Source organism: Megalobrama amblycephala, linkage group LG16 (assembly GCF_018812025.1).
Source record: "Megalobrama amblycephala isolate DHTTF-2021 linkage group LG16, ASM1881202v1, whole genome shotgun sequence".
Taxonomy (NCBI): Eukaryota; Metazoa; Chordata; class Actinopteri; order Cypriniformes; family Xenocyprididae; genus Megalobrama; species Megalobrama amblycephala.
The window spans coordinates 37,899,760-37,919,188 of record NC_063059.1 but is presented as its reverse complement, the minus strand read 5'-3'; the positions used below and the strand labels follow the sequence as shown (position 1 = coordinate 37,919,188).

Sequence of the window (19,429 nt, the reverse complement as noted above, 5' to 3'; positions counted from 1 at the left end):
AAGTCAACACAAAGCCGAAGGCTCTTATCTTTTTTTCTAACACAGACCACAGGGGAGGAGTAAGGTGATGTAGACTTCCGAATCCACCCGTGGTCAAGAAGCTTTTGCACATATTCCTTAACTTCTCTATACAAAGGCTTTGGGACTGCGTTGTAGGACTTTTGGACTGGTGTCTCATCATTTAAGCAGATTCTGAGCTGTAAGTCAGGAATGCAACCAATATCGGTGTCATCTCTAGCAAATACATCAGACTGATCAAAAAGCATTTTTCTGACTATTTTCTGTTCGTCCTCTGCCAGATGAGATACGTCTACTGGAGGATGCCATTTTTCTCTATTTGGATGCACAGAAACATTCCTGTCTTCTATTTTTTTCAGATCATCCATCCTCAACTGAACTGAGCATGATCGGGGAGTATCTTGGTATCTGAAATTGGGGCTAGCAAATGATTTATGGACGGGTTTGAGCTCAACAATATCTTCGAGATTTCCAAGAATTGTCCTCTGTGGCAGATAAAGAGCATGTTTAGTGGGGTTCTGGACTGGAATTTTGACACATTTTGACAATCCACCGGGAACATCCACTAATGCTGGTAACAGCTCTAAACCCTCGATGCAGTCATTCCCAGCAATAGGCTGAAACAGCAAGGTTCCATTACCGGACCAACCTCGAACCCGACACTTAACTTCATGAATCTGTCCAGCAGGTATGGTTACACCTCTCTTACCAATGCGAACATAGTGCTGCGGTGTCTCCGTAAAAGTTACTTGCTGGAGGGCCAACACTAATGCTTCTACCGTAGATGCACTGACACCTAAAGCTTCTTCCAAAATAGTAGAAACATCGACTTTTTCTTTCTGATTGGCATTTTCTTTAATGATCTCTGCTATGACATTACTGCCTAAGAGGGGGTGGTTACAGTCGTGACTGATAAGAAGTGGCACTCTGATCATTACATGCCCATGATGCTGACTATGTATCTGCAGATCAATCTCAGCCCATCCATCAAGAGGAACTCTAGTATTATTAGCAGCAGAAATTTCAAGGGATTGATCAGGAAACAACAATCCAAGTGGCTGTATTTTTATATTTGGTAGTGCTTGTTCAATCCATGATTTGCTCACCATTGTCACTTGTGCCCCTGAGTCAAGCAGCATCTGAAGAGGTGCCCCATTGATGGAGCATGAGACCAGACATCGCTTACCAATGAGTTGAGCTACTCTTATCTTTGGATCCGACTGGCACTGTGAGTTTGACTGTAAGTGTTTAGGTTGTGCGATCTTTTCTTGGGGCTCATCACTGCTTAGGATCGCTGGCTGCCCCTCTCCAGCGACCTCCTCCCGTTTCCCGACATCTTTCGTTGGAGGCAGCCAATGGCGCGATGTCCTGCCTGGCCACAAACAAAGCAGTGAACACAGTTTGCATTGTTTTTTTTTACACAGTCATTGCATTTACCTCTTGTCTCAGATAACGGTGATTGGGCGCAATCAGTAGGTGAGCGGATGCCTTTCAAGTTCACAGTCTCAGTGGTGGTGGACATTTGGGCTAGATGCTTGGTTAGAGAAGAAACTTGAGCAGTTAGTTCTTTGATAGCATCACGGTTTGCTTGTAACTCAGCGTCAACTTTTGACGGGGTGTTTAGTTCACTTCGGGAGTGTTGAGCTGCATTTACAGTAACTGGTCTGTGTCTACCTACTGAACCTAGTCTTTTTAATCGCCCTTCTTCTTCAGTTGTTGATTTTGTTATTTGTTCCAAGAGTAAGTCATCACTAACCTGCATGTCTGAGAGAAAGGTTTTAAGATCATGTCTAACATGGCCGTTTCTCTCATTTAACCCCTGGTAAAGTGTGTGAAGGAAAGTGCCCTGAACAAGCTCTTTGTTATAGCTGAAACCTACACCAGGCTGTTGTGACTCAAAGAGTACACGCTGCTTTAGACCCATTATTCTGTAAAGAAATTGTTGTGGGCTTTCTTTGTCACTTTGTCTAGCACTAGCTAGTTCTTGAAAAAGTTCAGTTACATTTTTGTCTCTAATGTGGGAGCGAAGAAATCTCTTCAACCCATCAATAGTGAGATCATCCTTATTAACCAACATCTCTCTGAATGTACCAGGTTTTGTTATTTTTAGGACAGCTCTGATAATCTCAGACTCACTGAAACCCTCCTGCAACCCTTCATCCATTTGTTTACAGAGACAATTGAAAGACATGTCACACCCTGCATCACAGATTTGACCACCATGTAACTTAAATTCTCTGCGTGGTAACAAAGCTGAAACATCTGACAATCTTACAACATGATCAGAAATGTTAGATGATGAGTTCATCCTACCCAAAGGAGCAGGGCCGATGTGGAGGGGCATACCTGGCGCTAATGAAGGGACTTCCCTGGTAAGTACATAGTTGTCTCCGCTCTGAAATGATGAGTGCAAGCGAGTGTCTTTGTCCATGTGTAATGTTGGTGTACGAGTAACTCTGTCCATAGAGGATGGTGGTGGATGACCTTCTTCATCATCGTTGGTTGGAGTGTGACGATGGTGGTGTGTTGGTGAATCTACAGCCAAGTCAGGTGAAACAGTAACAGATTCAATGGCTTGGGTTTCTGAAGCTGATAGCACATCATTGAGCAAGTCGAAAAGGAGGAGAAGTTGAGTCATGCCCTCATCTTCCGCAGCTTTTAGCTTCTCACTTCTGATGTAGTTGACGATCAGGTCATACAGTTCAGGTTCACTGAGATCAGCAACACGGTAAGTTTCACAGCCATCATCTATGGAACTGGCAACATTCTGCAGCTGACTAAGATTCAAATCTGAAAGTTTCTTTTGGATCTTGAAGACCAGCAGTCGGCGTTGGCTTAAGGTAGTCATCTCGATGCATTACCTGTGGCAGCTGTTCTCTGGATGACACTTGACACTGCAGTCTTCCCTGAAACACTGGTCACAGGATTCCACGGTAACTATGACAACCTTCCCAGACGAGATGTGCTGGATCCCGGACGAGCCCCCAATTGTTACCGGCCTCAGACCTAGGGGATATCCGCGTCGGCAGCAAACGACACACAGGCAGCGTGCACTGTGGATCAAAGAATAAACTGAGAGAAACACGAGAGAACCAAAGTTAGATGTGTTCACAGCGGCAGTCAGTTTATTACTGCAATACTTTTTCTTTAAATACTTTAACTTCTGAAAAAGATTACACTTTTCAAACTTCAAGTGCATTTGGTGAACTACAATTTAACAGAAAATAAACAAATTCATTAAAACACTGGCTAAGTGTATGCAAAATATTCCATAATACAAAATATGATATATAGTATGTATACTTGTATGTGAAAACATACATACAAGGTTATGTAAAACACTTTTCAACAATATGTGTCCTACATGAACTCAGTATTTTAGCCAGTTAAACATTTTTATAATGTCATAAAACACAAACCATACGTCACACGATCAAACTCATTATTTGGTTTTTATAATCCTCTGTGGATTAAAATACAATTATAAACACGCTCCAACTCTTTGTATAACACCTGCCAATTCACCCAAGTACCATAAAATTAATATTAATTAATATATATATAATTTATATTCATACCTGAGAGAAACACGAGAGAACCAAAGTTAGATGTGTTCACAGCGGCAGTCAGTTTATTACTGAGCGCGCCGAACAGGGGGAAGTATCTCTCTCGCTTGTTTCAAGTGCACACAATGCACCATCTAGTGGTGTGGCGGCGTGATGACAGATGTTTTACTGAAAAGTTCTAATTTGTAAATGTAATAAATAATAAAAAAAATAAACATAGGAAATGTATTCACATGTTAATAGGGGGGTTCAAACTTATAAATTATTATTATTATTTTTTTAACCCATTACATAAGCACCACAAGCTCATAAAAAGTCTATACGATAGGACCTCAAAGAATGTTCAATTCTTAACATTCAGGATACTATTTTGTGCATATATATTTTATATAAGTGTGTGTTTCCATATATTCAGAGTTTCACTGTACCACTGAGGATCCTCCTGATCTGCCTGGTTCATTTTTGTGCAGCAGATGGGAGTGTTGACCCAGTAACCCTCATGAATATTGTAAAAACCTTGGAGAAAGAGTAAGTTTCTTTGACTGAACATATACATAGAATTTAAAGTTAAAATGCACCTAATGGTAAAATTCAAAACTATGAGACAGATATAACAAAATAGCAGTTTGCTGGTCAGAATTGTGTCTTTACATAATTTTAACATTACATGTTTTACCATTAATAGTTATATATGTAATAAAAATGATTTATTTTATCTATTAATATATTTTAATTTAGTACATTCAACATTAAGAATTACACAATATTAAATTGCCTCTGTTTCCTGTTTCAGGTTGGGTGATCAAGGGCAATATGCTGTAGCGTTCAGTATTGAGAAGAAGAAATGTCTTAAAAATTCTGGATATAAAGGTCAGGACTTGATAACGCAAGCAGTGAAAGATGCATTTAAGAAGAATGAGGTTCATGTGGGCACGGATCTCATTGCTGCAAAGCAAAAGGCAGAAGCTACTTACACAGACCATGCTGAGTTTCGCATTCAGAATTTCCTGAAAAACATCCTGGATAAGCAAGATAGATGTGTGATTTATTTCACTGTTAATACACCTTGTATGTCTAAATGCCTAAAAAAAGATGGGTATTATACCATTGACAACAGTCTTAAATTGTTAGAAAAAGAAGAAACTGAAGCTTTTGTTTTCAAAAAGATATGGAAAGATGATGAGAAGAAGCCAGAGAAGGTGATTAAGAGACTGAAGGAAATAGCACCTAAATTGCTATATTATCAGTGTAAGACAAACTGTGTTAAAAAGTAGGATGAGGATTGAAACATCTTCAGATTTGTGACATTGTTGTATATGCTGATATGACAACTTTGTTAGTAAACAAATGATAGCATGACTGCAGTGATGGACCAAATAAAATGTATTGAGCATAATTTCTGGTATAATTTCTCTCTTTCAAACACACACACACACACACACACACACACACACACACACACAATGACATCATAAAATTTACTTCTCACCAAAGCAACGTATGTTACAGTTTTTGTTTTGTTTTTTATTTGCTTTGGTACTATTTTCACATTTAAGGTGTACATTTTCAAAACTCTTAGTACAAAACTCCAAACTGATCACACTTGAAACACAGCTCTTTCTTTCAAAACCTAATCTCATGCTTTCATTACAATTGTACATATTTTCATCCAACATAATCACTGTTTCAAAACACAAGAAGATCATTATCTGTAATGAGAGCATTTGGTTTAATCATCGAAACACAACAGTATGTTCTTCATTCAGTTTAGTACTTTTAACAATCAGTTAATTTAATAGCAAACAATACATGTTTCAAATCACCCTTGTTGCTGAAATAATTACAGTTACACAGGCTACAGATGCCATATTAGAAAATACACTTACATTAAATTGCATAATTGACATAAAATCCATAATGTTTATAATAGTATCTGTTCAGTGTGTTATCAAAAGGTGTGAAGTATGACACAATCATGAGATTTGGTCCTCATAGTCAAAACAAGTACACACACACACGTTGGTTTTACATGTTTATGGGGACTTTTCATAGACATAATGATTTTATACTGTATAAACTGTGTATTTTATCTGCTAACTCTAACCCATCACAGAAAATGAGACACTCATACTCTCTCTCACACACACACACAAACGTGTTTACCGTTTTATTTCCCCACCGATGATGTGAGGTGAGCCCTCATTATTCCTTAAAACCAGCAGTACAAATACAAATAGTAATACGTACAAAGAAATCCAGCAGGAGTATAATGGCGAAAATTAAACCAAAAGAGGCACCCAAATCTTTAAGAAGATTCCAGAAAGATTTACCGATCGTATTTCCAACCCAAGAAAAGAAATCAGTATCAGTAGAAGGCTCACTATTGTTTTCAATTTCATCCCTTAACTGAGTCATGTGTTCGATCACATCAGTCATGTTGTGGTCTATATCTGGGATATACGTACAGCATTGATCTCCGATTACTGCACAGACACCTCCATCTTTTGCAAGGAGATAATCTAAAGCAGCTCGGTTCTGTAAGGCCACTAATTTCAGACTTTTCATCTCATCAGTCAGTAAATTAAATCCTTCAATAACAGAATCAGCAAAAGATTCTAATTCCAAGCTAATATTATCAACGAGATAAGCATTATGCACTGTTCCATAAGAAGGAAAAATGCCCTCCAAAACTTTTACTCCAGAAGAGATTCGAAGACACGGTTTGTATATTCCACCTTTCTGTCTAGTGAACTTCTTATTTACAATTTGATCATTTGGGGGAATGAAGGTCAGTGGGGTTGAGAGATAGCCAATATAACAACACCCTGACCATTGCGGTGGTAACCATGAGTAAGCATTGTTACCGCAAATCCAAAATTTATTCTTCAACAATCCGTATTGCTCTTGTAATGTGGGAATAATTGAATCGGTGTAAACTGAGACATTTTCAAACCCATGATTGGTAATTAAAACATAACTTATCGATTTTGTCATGGACCACATATTTCCTGAGGAAGTTGTTGGACCCCAGGAAGAATTATTATTGACATATCGTTTGGCACACCGTGAATGTCCAATCCACTTATATTTAATTCCAGAATTTTGACACACACACATTGGGGCTATAAATTTTGGTTTAACATAGACTTGAATAGCTTCAGGCATGGTGTCATCTCTAATAGATTTAACGTCATGGGGGTGTATATACTCACAAGCTGAAGCACATTCTTTAAAAATATCAATGTCAATACCGAGTGCGATCAGTTTATGACTAATATAAGACAACCAAGTTGAACAATTTGCTTTTGGGAGAGAATAAGTCACTGCCTGTATCCACATTAAACATTTGAATTCAGTCTCTTGAATTGACACCGGTTGAACTCTGAAGGGTTTGTCTGTAGAATGTGGAGAGTTTGCACATACATAACATTCAGAATAGCCTTCATGTACAGCAGTGTGGTTGAGCAATCTCCACCACAGGTTATCCTGGTGTGCCGCCTGAACGGCAGTCAAAGGATGGGAATGTTTGAAGACTTGGTTCAGCCCTTCATCATGAGATCGACCCGTAGGGACGATGAAGATGATGATGGTGACGATAAGAAAGTAACTCATTTTCTTCAATTAATGGAAACAAGGTGCATAAACAAGAATTGATGTTGTTTTGATCACAGTCACAATGTGGAAATTTACCACAAAACCAGTACCGTGAGAGGGGTTTCAAAAGAGGATTTCTTGGCAGTGGACGAATTCTGGTGAGGATAATGTGTCCTGGTCCTGGAGTAAAGCAGCGAGGTCAGAAGTACCGAACTACTGCTGATGAGGTGTCAGGAAGAGAAGGAGTTGCAATGGACCTGGCACCTAATACTGAGAGGATACCAGGATCATCTATGGAAAGTTGATGAATGCCGCTTCTCCAATGCTAACCATTAAGTGTCACTTGAAACAACCTGATTGTGTGAATGTATTCAGCACAGTCTCCAGACAGCATGTATTATTCCTATGGAGTACAGAGGTAGATATAGAGGATAGAGAACACATGGAGATAAATGAAATGAAATAACAACATAAAACACAATATCATCTTTTCCTAACAAGACTGATGATACATCAACACCTATTGCAAGCACAACATTCAGGAACTCTGTGGAGGAAAAGACATCATTGATAAATTCTTGTGCATCATCACAATGAAGTTCTTCTGTCAATTTTTGCAGCAAAAATCATAGCAGCACTGATTGTCTAACATTAAACACAGTAACACAGTAAACATTGTCTTGTACCTGTCAAAATGGATCAAATAGGGTTAGTAGTAGAGCAAGCAGACTGTAAGGAAGAGTTAGGCCAAGTGGATTCCTTAAGCAGGTCTTCATTAAAGGGTTAGTTCACCCAAAAATGAAAATAATGTAATTTATTACTCGCCCTCATGTCGATCTACACCCCTAAGACCTTCGTTCATCTTTAGAACGCAAATTAAGATATTTTTGATGAAATCTGATGGCTCCGTGAGGCCTGCATTGCCAGCAATGGTACTTCCTCTTTCAAGATTCATATAGGAACTAAAAATATATATAGGAACTAAAAATATTATATATATATATATAATTTATTTATTTATTTTTAATGTATGTACATTTATAACACTATACTTAGTATTATATTACCTTTGCATCAAATTACAAAAACATAGTTAAGGCTGCAGTGAGGGGGTTTCTAATACAGCAACTATGGGAGTGACGGTAAAGTTGACAAAGAAGTTCCAGATCTATACTTATGCTCTTTTTATTTAAGTTATTTTGCCATTGATGTAAATAAACATGTGCAAATGATACTTGCTCTTGTGAATATATTTTGATGTTAATTACATTTACAAGCTGTTTCTTTAATACCGTGTGATTTATATACATGTTGACGCTGATTGGGCTGTCATTTTTGACACCAACCAAACAAGAGAAAAAGTATATCGTTTAATACATGTCGTTTAACCCGGAAAACGTAGCAAAAACGTTGCGCACCAGTTTGAGTTGAACGTGCCCCTGGTTTAGGGGGGAAAAAATCATGCGGCTTAAATACAGAGTGACAGGAAATGACAAGACAGCAACAGATATGGCAGAAAAAGGAAGTGAGGGCTCCCTCTGGTGGACTAGAGCATGATCAAATGTTATTGTTTTCAAATTTAAATTTGGGTTATGCATCCATGGAGTCAAGCTAATTTCAACAAGTACTGAAAAAGTGCAAGTAATTTCATCAAGAACCTTTCAGAGAACAGTTCTAAAAAGAACCATTTTTCTTAGTGTGAACTATTTAATAATCTGAATAACCCCTTTTCCACTATAAAGAACCTTTTGAGCAATGGAAAGATTCAATGGATGTTAAAGGCTTTTCATGGGACCATCAATGCCAAGAAGAGTCTTTATTATTTAGAGTAAATACCTCTAACACAAATTGAATGAAAAACAGAGTGATCATGTAAAGTATTAAAATTTCAATATTACTGACCGTTGATGCTGAAGGTCCAGGGATGATGTGCGAGTCTTCTTCAGAGGTGAGAGTGAAGATGTAAGGGATGTAGATGCTATTTATAATCCTGGACCCTGGACTGGCCCTCTTCATCATTACAAGATCAATGGAAACTGTCCACAACCACTCTCTCTTTATGGAAGTCTTTGGCAGGGTTTAAGCGTCTCCTTGTGTGAGTAATTCACCCCCCACCCAAATGTCAAATGGCCAAAAAACACAAACACAAACATACTTTTGAGGGCAAAAAAATAGCCAACTTCATAATAAAGAATGTCTTCACTTATTTAGTAAACCACAGGTCAGAGGTTCAACATGTTTCATTTTTTTTTCTTTTGTGAATGTGTGTATGTCTGTTATAATGAATTATATTAATTCTAATCTCAGAGCAGAAAATACAACATATCATCTGACATTTTGGGGAGGAAAACTTGTTCTACAGACACTATCTGCTGAAGTAAACAGGAATAATATGTTGTCTGTCATTCTTAGTGTTTGTTATTGTTGTTTAATTGGAAATTCATTAATTTCCCAAAATTCCAAAGTTTCCATAAATTCCATAAAACAAATATTGTTTCTGTAATACACTATATTGCTAATAGTTTTGGGATGCCTGCCTTTATGTGCACATGAACTTTAATGACATCCCATTCTTAATCCGTAGGGTTTAATATGGAGTTGGCCCACCCTTTGCAGCTATAACAGCCTCAACTCTTCTAGGAAGGCTTTTCACAAGGTTTAGGAGTGTTTTTAAGGGAATTTTTGACCATTCTTCTAGAAGTGCATTTGTGAGGTCAGGCACTGATGTTGGACGAGAAGGCCTGGCTCACAGTCTCCGCTCTAATTCATCCCAAAGGTGTTCTGTCGGGTTGAGGTCAGGACTCTGTGCAGGCCAGTCAAGTTCCTCCACACCAAACTCACTCATCCATGTCTTGCTTTGTCATGTGGGAACAGGAAGAGGCCATCCCCAAACTGTTCCCACAAAGTTGGGAGCATGAAATTGTCCAAAATGTCTTGGTATGCAGAAGCATTAAGAGTTCCTTTCACTGGAACTAAGGGGCCAAGCTCAACCCCTGAAAAACAACCCCACACTATAATCCCCCTCCACCAAACTTTACACTTGGCACAATGCAGTCAGGCAAGTACCGGTCTCCTGGCAATCGCCAAACCCAGACTCGTCCATCGGATTGCCAGACAGAGAAGTCACTCCAGAGGACACTGCTGCTCTAGAGTCCAGTGGCGGCATGCTTTACACCACTGCATCCGATGCTTTGCATTGCACTTGGTGATATAAGGCTTGGATGCAGCTGCTCGGCCATGGAAACCCATTCCATGAAGCTCTCTATGCACTGTTCTTGAGCTAATCTGAAGGTCACACGAAGTTTGGAGGTCTGTAGCTATTGACAGTTGGCGACTGTGCGCCTCAGCATGCGCTGACCCCGCTCTGTGATTTTACGTGGCCTACCACTTCATGACTGAGCTTTTGTTGTTCCCAATTGCTTCCATGCTTGCATTCGCCATAGGCTATGCGTCTGTTTTCATTTATACTTCTGCGTCATTGTCCGCGTCAACGTGCATGCAGACCACTAGTAGGCAGTGTCTGAGGTCATGTTGAGGATCAAGGCAAAAGCCGAAGAAAAGCAGCTCGTCATGTACATTGTCAGAGAAGCTTACAAATAGAAACGGCAAAGAAGCGGCAAATAGGTAATGACTTTTGTTGCAGTTTGACTGTATGTGTCCCCTGAAACAGAGTGTTTTTTCATTCCTATGGAAGTTGAAAGTGCTCGCTCTTCTCCGAGTGCTCCGCGCCAGTTTTTTTATCTGAGGGAGGGGTTCTAGCAGTCCAATCACAGTGCTTGCGGTCCACGTAGAATTGGCGCATTGTTACATTTTTGAAGAGGTGCACGTAAGGCTACACGTGCTACACACAGCCTACGCCGTAGCTAGTACACTCGACGCAGAAGTATAAATCAGCCTTAACAGTTGAGCGTGGAATATTTAGAAGTGAGGAAATTTCATGAATGGACTACACCCTTCATCCCTTCGAAGCTTTTACTCCGGAGGGTAAACCCTTTGAAGGGATTAGGGTATAGGGATGAGCCCTTCCGAATGGAACGCAGGGATTAACGCATATGTCCAAACAGCGTGTGGAGCATTATGAGTTTTGACTGACAGTTCGAAGAGCCAATAGAGTTACGAGGTTTAGTCACAAGCTCTTTATAATACTTTTAATTAGTTAAGTTTTTCTAAACCCACAGAGAGACATAAAGGGTGACCAATAGTAATGATTTAAGAAAAAAATAAAAAATAAAAATGATGAAATTTGGCGATACAAGGTTTCTGCATTACAGCGACAATATGTTTAGAACTTTTTAACTATAAATGTCTATACACTATAAATGTTTGTACTTACCTTTGCATGTCCTTCTGCTGAAGACAATATGACGGGCTTCTGGTTAAACACTGAGATAATCTCATCACAATCAGTTATCTCTTTGTGCTATAGGCATTGCATTGCTTGGTTTCTTGCTGCAGTACATATTCAAATTTATATCCAATTTAGGCTATTAAAGGGATAGTTCACCCAAAAATGAAAATTTGATGTTTATCTGCTTACCCCCAGTGCATCCAAGATGTAGATGACTTTGTTTCCTCAGTAGAACACAAATGATGATTTTTATCTCCAACCGCTGCCGTCTGTCAGTCAAATAATAAGAGTGATTGGGAACTTGAACAATAAGAGTCGAAAAAACTTCCATAGAGAAATCCAAATTAAACCCTGCGGCTCGTGACGACGCATTGATGTCCTAAGACACGAAACGATCGGTCTAACCAGATGCTGAACGAAGTTGGACATAGTGGTGTTTTAGAGGTAAAAAATTATATAAATACGGTTTGGTTTCTCGCACAAACCGATCTTATTGTCTTAGGACATCAATGCGTCGTCACGAGCCACAGGGTTTAATTTGGATTTGTCTATGGAAGTTTTTTTGACTCTTATTGTTCAAGTTCCCAATCACTCTTATTATTTGACTGACAGACGGCAGCGGTTGGAGTTAAAAATCAGCATTTGTGTTCTACTGAAGAAACAAAGTCACCTACATCTTGGATGCCCTGGGGGTAAGAGGATAAACATCAAATTTTCATTTTTGGGTGAACTATCCCTTTAAAGTATTAACTGATTATTTGCTTTTCTTACATCTTTTTTAGAAAATGACCAGCTATATATTGGGTGGGCCTCAATTCAAAGTGGGTCGGCACAGGCCCACTGGGGACCACCTGTAGCTTCGCCACTGGTGTGAACCTTAATTTAGGCTACTGAGACGGAGCTTCTTTTGAGAACCGCAGCTGTGACGTGACATCTCCTGATCTGCAGGGTGTTCAGCCAGTGGAAACTGAATCCCATCATGCCATGGTTTTACTACCCTTGGGTTTGGTAAGTTTAGGCAAATGATGCTGATTTCTGTCTAGAAGACGTATTACATTTACTTAGCAGTCGTGTAAACAGAACCACCAGACAGAAAATCAACATTTCAGTAAGTGCCCATGTAAAGTAGTAAATACGTCCAAATGTTTTCATCTTTGTAGTTCTATGATGTGAGCACTCATTTGCTGCCAGTCAAATACTGCAGTTAGAGGCTACCATTACATCAGACAGAGGCGGAGTCTAAGAGACCTCACACCCTGAGATCTCCCAAATCCCATTCACAAAGCAAAATACACACACACGGTTGGATACATGCGTACACACACACACACACACACACACACACACACACACACACACACACACACACTTAAAATTTGCAGATATATATATATTTCATACATAATCATAAAGGTCTTGTGTCTACATTACAAATGCAGATATAATTGTGATGGCTTGTACATGTCACTAAAAAATAAAAAAATTATATTTAACAGTGCAGTGTAACTTATACAATGAAATGATAATAATATAATAATAATAACAATATTTAATCTACATTCTTCTACATGAAGAATAATATGTATGTATTACCTATTAATTGTACATGGAATCCAAATAATGTAGAAATAACTGTCCAGCAGGGGTCGCCAATTGACAAACATTTTGGGGAAAACAGACTCGCCAAGTAGTTAATTAAACTTATTTGTCACAAGATTTGACGGCAGTATTGTTGATTATTCGATGTGTTTTTTGTTTTTTACATCGTGCTACAAGTATCATTCACAGACATTGACACGGCTTACACAAATGCATTACCATGTTTATATTACAGTATCTTCTACCACATGCACTACCTACTCTGTTTACAAACAGACGCACAAAGAGAGTTCATGTATGAGCAGTAACGTTTAGACAGGCTCACCAGGATGAGTTTGGCCTTGTGCTGACAGCAGTTGTGTTCAGTGCTGAAATGTGTTTCAGGGCCTTCTTGCGGTCTGTTTGACACTCAGTTGGGTAATGATCTGACAATTTTTACCAGTCACTACAGTACTGTGAGGCCACAGGATGAGACACATGGGGGCCATTCATTTACATGACAACGGCATTTTGGGGGCCTGAAAACATAAACATTTGAAAATGAGGTTCAAAGTGAAAATGATACAGTTAATCCACAGAATAAGAGAAAAATGTTTTGTTGTGCCTTTGGATGTCAGAATCGGAATGCAAAAAATATAGTCTTATTTTTTATAGAATACCATCATTGAAGACGCCCTTTGAAGCTAAACAGAGACATTTATGTTGCAAGTCACAGATTTGACTGATGGAACCTGCAATGACTAAAGCATGAATTTGATGTGCAGCAGCAGTTTATGGAAGCAACAAAAGATTAAAGTTAATTTTGAGTTTATATCTCACAATTCTGACTTTTTATCACAAATCCGAGTTTATATCTTAAAGGAAAAATATTCACATATAGTAGGGGATACTGTAGCAGTTAAAGCATGAAATAATATTTAAACCTATAAAATTTTACACAGATCACTTTTAAACATACAATTTGTATTTCACAATTCAGACTTTTTTTTTCTTGCATTTGCATTTATATCTCCCAGTTCAGACTTTATAATGAGCAATTGTGTGTTTATATCACAATTGCTCATTATTCTGTGACTTCCATAGACTGCTACTCCACAACTGTCATTAGGCTCGTTTGAGATGCGTCTCGTCTTGCCTGAAATGTAGGTGAGAGAAGGTGGCTGCAGTGAGGGGAGGAGTGAAAAAAGTGCAGGCAAGACTGTCTGGATGTAATTTAAGTTCTGTTGCTTTTATTTGAAAATAAACATAATGAACAATACACACAAAGTAGGCTTACTTGTTATTTATTTTCATTTGAAAGATGTGTTTATCAATCATATTTTTTAATGCCAACCACAGAGATATCATATGGCAAACCGTTTTAGCTTAAATTGTTCCCAGCGTTACTCGTCGTAATTGCATTCTTACTAGTAAGAATTCAATTACAGAGCTCTACAATTCACTTCTTAGCATTTATGATTAGAGAGCTCTATAATTCAAGTCTTACTAGTAACAATTATGACTAGAGAGCTCTATAATTCATGTTGTACTACTAGTAACAATTATTATTAGAGAGTTCTATAACTGAATTAGAGAGCTCTGCAATTGCATTAGAGAGCTCTATAATTCAGTTCTTACTAGTAACAATTATTATTTAAGAGCTCTCTAATGCAATTGCAGAGTTCTCTTAGTCCATTGACTCTTCACAGGCAATCTAACCAATCATAAGCAGAATCTGGCATTTTGTCAGACAAAGCAGTCAGGGGAGTTAGCAGATCAACGGTGGACTTGAAAATGAGCTGTACTGTCTGCGATTGAAACAACATTCCTTCTGATGTCCATTCATGTTTATTTTATGCTATAAATGAACTAGTAGGAAGAGATGATCGATTCACAAGCCTTTTAAATTAAGGCGCTACAGCATCAGTCACGACACATTAAAGAGCCACAAAACGGTATTTATTGTTAGAATTTCTTTAAAAATTATAACATTTGAAATTTGAGACATTTTTACATATCAAAAGTAGCCTGCTCTGTCTTGTCTGTTGACGCATTGTCAGAGTCCTCTTTGCTCTGCGATGTATTTTTCACTGTGTGAGAACATGATGTGTAACTAAAGGAGGCGGGTTTTTGTGAACGGCCAATTATAGAGCTCTCTAATTCAATTACAGAGATCTGCGAATATACATATCTTTAATGCGTTTTTTTACTTGTAAAAATTCATTTTGAGAGCTCTGCAATTGCATTCTTCCTCATAAAAATTTAATTAGAGAGCTCTCTAATTGTAATTGTTATAGAATTGTTATGAATTCTTACTAATGTAACTTGTTACTAATAATTGGATTGGAGAGCTCTTTAATTGTAATTGTTACTATAAGAATTCAGTTGTTAGTTGAATTCAGAGCTCTGTAACTAAAAATGAATGGAAGCCAATGGAGACATGACTAGTAAAAATTAATTTGTAGAGCTCTCTAATTGTAATTGTTATAGAATTGTTATGAATTGTTACTAGTAAAAATGCAATTACGGTGAATAACACTGGGAACAATTTAAGCTAAAATGGCTTGCCATAACATCGCACTGTCAGAGAGTTTGTCTATATCTTTACATATAGTAATTTACATGCAAAAAAGGGACACCTAAATCTTTCAGGTGAAATTCCAATTAGTTGTGTTTATAATAATTATTTAATTTCATTGTAAATATTCTGCTAAGATTTTATATTTCAGTATAATTACTGCAGAAATGCACAGAGTTTACCATCATTCTGATTTAAATGTGTTTTTATCAGTTTTGAAAGCGGTGTGTTAGCATTCAAAAAATGTGCTGCAAATATATAGTGTTTTGCCAATGGTGAAGTATGAATGACAAAAGTGTTCATGGGTTTTTGAAAAATGTGGTCATTAAATGCGTTTTGTGTAAAAGCAATGACAAATGATTCAGTTTGGTCCGCATAGACTGTTTCACTGAATGTGTAAAGGGCTTCAGTATTGAACAATGTTTGTTAGCAATTGAAAAAAAACTGTAAATGCTTTTGTTTTGCGGCTCTGTTGTCATTCAGAAGTGCACAACACAAACGATGTGTGCAAAAAAGTTAATCCACAATTAACAGAAACTGAAATGAGCTTAAAACAATCTAAAAAAATATTAAAACTTTAAGTTAGACTTCATTGAGTTAACACTTAATAAATTTGCCTTCTTCAGGAAAGGATCAAAGAAGGTTGAACGGTTCTGTGTTTGTATTTGTCCATGAATTATTCTGAAATGAAACCATTGTACAATTGTTGAGTGAATATTTATTTTTCATCATGCAGTAATCCAGTATATATATATATATATATATATATATATATATATATTGATTATTACAAGACAGCTGTCATCTAAATACAGTACAAGCAAACTGACTTACAGTGAGTCTTCTAAACAACTTTCCCTCTCTCAGCTTTTTTTACACTAGTAAAAACTTCAGCTACATTAAACACTATCAGCATCAAAATGAGCTGCATTTCATATACTTAGAGTAGAGTAAATAAAGAAACGTTTGAGAACTTGTTGACTTGTTGAGAACTTGTTGAGAACATAGATGGGGAAATCATTCCTTGACAAGGTTGTTCATCACTGCTGGTGTTCACATTGCTTTGACACAGTGTTGTTTACAGCGATAGAAGGGAACATATTTCACAATCTCTTTACAGTTTTGTGCACAGTACTTTATGTGCATTGAGCATTGATGGACATTTTCATCAACCCCATAGACTTCACTGAAGACAAAGGCTTTAATCCCACTGTGATTTTTCAAGGTTTCAAGGGCTGGTTCAATGTTAATGTATATACAGCAGACACTGTAGAAGACAACACAGCTGTCATTTCTACGTTTTAAAAGTTCTTCAAATCCATTTGTGAGCAGTTCAGACACTGGATTAATTTTGCAATCATTTAAAGAACGAGGTCCTACTGCTATGAGCTCATTACCCTTGTAAAATCTGCTATTGTTATAAATGGCATCTGTCACATTTGTTGTGTTCTCCCGAGTCAGGAAGGTCGAAGGATCAAAGCTCCCATTACATTGATTCTTCGGGACATTGATGGCTACAGCATACGGCTTAGAATATCCTTCTGCGGTTTTGATCGTGTAGCTGTAAAACATCAAATGGAGAAATATAAAAAGAGTTTGTGATGAGCAGCAGACTAAACACACTTTACTAATGACATTAGTATATTTTTTACATCTTCTTTGTTCTACATTATATAGTGAAATGTTATTTTTAAACCTTTGCTTTACTCACTTCTGCTTAAAGAAGTCAATTATTTTGGTAAGAGATGTAAGGTTCACTTTCTCTTCCTCCACACTTTCTGTCCAGTGAAGAAGCAGAAAGTGCAGCAGGAGTCCACTCAGAGACACAATGAGCTTCTAAAGAGATTAAACACACACATATATAACACAAGACTATATGCTACTGACAGATAGATTCATCAACAGTCCTCTGACTTGATATCAGATGACAAAATACTAATTAAAAATCACTATGAAGATAAACGACTAGCTTTAACACAAAATAAATCATAATCAAGGTAATCATATCATAAAAATGAAGGGATCATTCACATAAAAATGAAATTCATTCATCATTTACTCATCCTTATGTTGTTCCAAACCTGTATGATTCTTTCTTCTGCTGAACACAAAAGAAGATATTTTGAAGAATATTGGTAACCTGACAGCTCATGAACCCCATTGATTTCCATATAATTTTTTTCATACTATGAAAGTAAGTGGCTACCTTCAACTGTCCCGTTATACCAACATTCTTCATAATATGTTCTTTTGAGTTCAGCAGAAGAAAGAAACTCATACATGTTTAGAACAACTTAAGGATGATTGAATGATGACAGAATTTTCATTTTTAGGTGAACGATACCTTTAAGTATTATTAATCTGAATATTACTGACCATTGATGCTGAAGGTTCAGGGTTGATGTGTGAGTCTTCAGAGGCGAGAGTGAAGATGATGGTGAGTTATTGATGCTGCTTGTGCTATATATAATCCTGGACCCTTGAGCAGCCCCCTTCCTTCACATCTTTACAAGATCAATGGAAACTGTCCACATAAACACTTATTTCCACAGAGGACTTTGGCAGGGTTTAAACATCTCCTTATGAGAGTAATTCACCCACACCCAAATGTCAAATGACCAAAATCAACAAAATTTGCCACCTACTAAGGATTGCCTTCACTTATATTGTAAACAACATAATGTGGTCATTTATTAAATGTGACTCTTGACTTCATGCGCCTAGATTGTTAAAATAGAGCACAAAGGCTCTGAAGCCTCTGGTCAATGTTGTAAAGTATTAGTTTAAATTTAGTAACGCACATTTGTGAAATTGTCAAATAAACAGGTAGTAATGAGCACATATTAATAATTAGCACCATACCTCATTGGTAGGTAGTTGTTTGTGTGTGGGTTGTGAAATGCTTGAAAGCCGTGAAAAGAAAGTCTCAAAATCCAAATGAATCAAATGAGATCAACTCAGAAACAGCGTCAATGAATGCACGCGTGTCACCTGATCCATAAATGCACATCTTCTTTGTTGCTTGTGCAAATGATGATATACACTAATACAAAAGAAAACATTTGTATTCACAAAAAATGTCTATTTGTACAAACTGCTGCACATTTATTTAATTCTGAATTTTGCACAGACAAGTTGAAAGGCATTTGGTTGTGAATCATAAAACATTTCTGCAACATTTATCAAGTTCATGGATAATTGTGCATGCATTTGTTAATCATTTTGAGTGTAATTTAATCCCGCCAACAATGTGCCTGAACACACCTCGTTTTCAGACCAGCATGCCCATGGGTGCCCGAAACAAATGGGTGCAAATGCATTTGCTATTTAAACAACACGGAGCAGGACGTGAAAATGATAACTGTGTCGGGCTGAAACTAGCAAAAAACACTGGCATCTATGGCAAGTTGTTTTGACTTTTATTCATTCTCAGGATATGAATTCTTGATATCAACAATTAAGTTTTTTTACTAGTTAAAATTTACATTTTTTATATAAATAATTACATTTCCTAAAAACTAATTCTTGATATCTGTAATTGTATTTTCACTAGTGAAATGTCACCATAGGCTGCCAATCAAATTCTATTGTTGACATCAAGAATTGATTTCTTAGTTGAAATTCTAGTTTCACATATCAGAAATACAGTTCTTACTAGTAAAAATCATAATATTTGATATCAATAATTACATTGTTACTAGTAAAAATGTGATTTTTGATATCAAAAATTCATTTGGCACAAGTTGA

The 19,429-nt window shown here is 37.3% G+C and overlaps 2 protein-coding genes across 2 annotated transcripts in view; both read right to left on the bottom strand.

Annotated features, from left to right (window-relative positions):
- The window catches only part of LOC125248560 (NACHT, LRR and PYD domains-containing protein 12-like), a 1,264,817-nt gene that overhangs the window by 786,330 nt on the left and 459,058 nt on the right, over positions 1-19,429 (bottom strand). The window lies entirely within an intron of this gene.
- Positions 16,405-19,048, bottom strand: LOC125248704. Its single transcript, XM_048160824.1, has 3 exons — positions 18,059-19,048; positions 17,394-17,518; positions 16,405-17,243 (listed from the first exon to the last, which is right to left on the bottom strand). The coding sequence occupies exons 1-3, from the start codon at positions 18,059-18,061 to the stop codon at positions 16,736-16,738; spliced, it is 636 nt and encodes a 211-aa protein (XP_048016781.1). The 5' UTR covers positions 18,062-19,048; the 3' UTR covers positions 16,405-16,735.

Coding starts and splice junctions, on each gene's coding strand:
- LOC125248704 (XM_048160824.1), bottom strand. Junction 17,244..17,393: donor ATTGACTTCTTTAAGCAGAA/GTGAGTAAAGCA, acceptor GATGTTTTACAG/CTACACGATCAAAACCGCAG.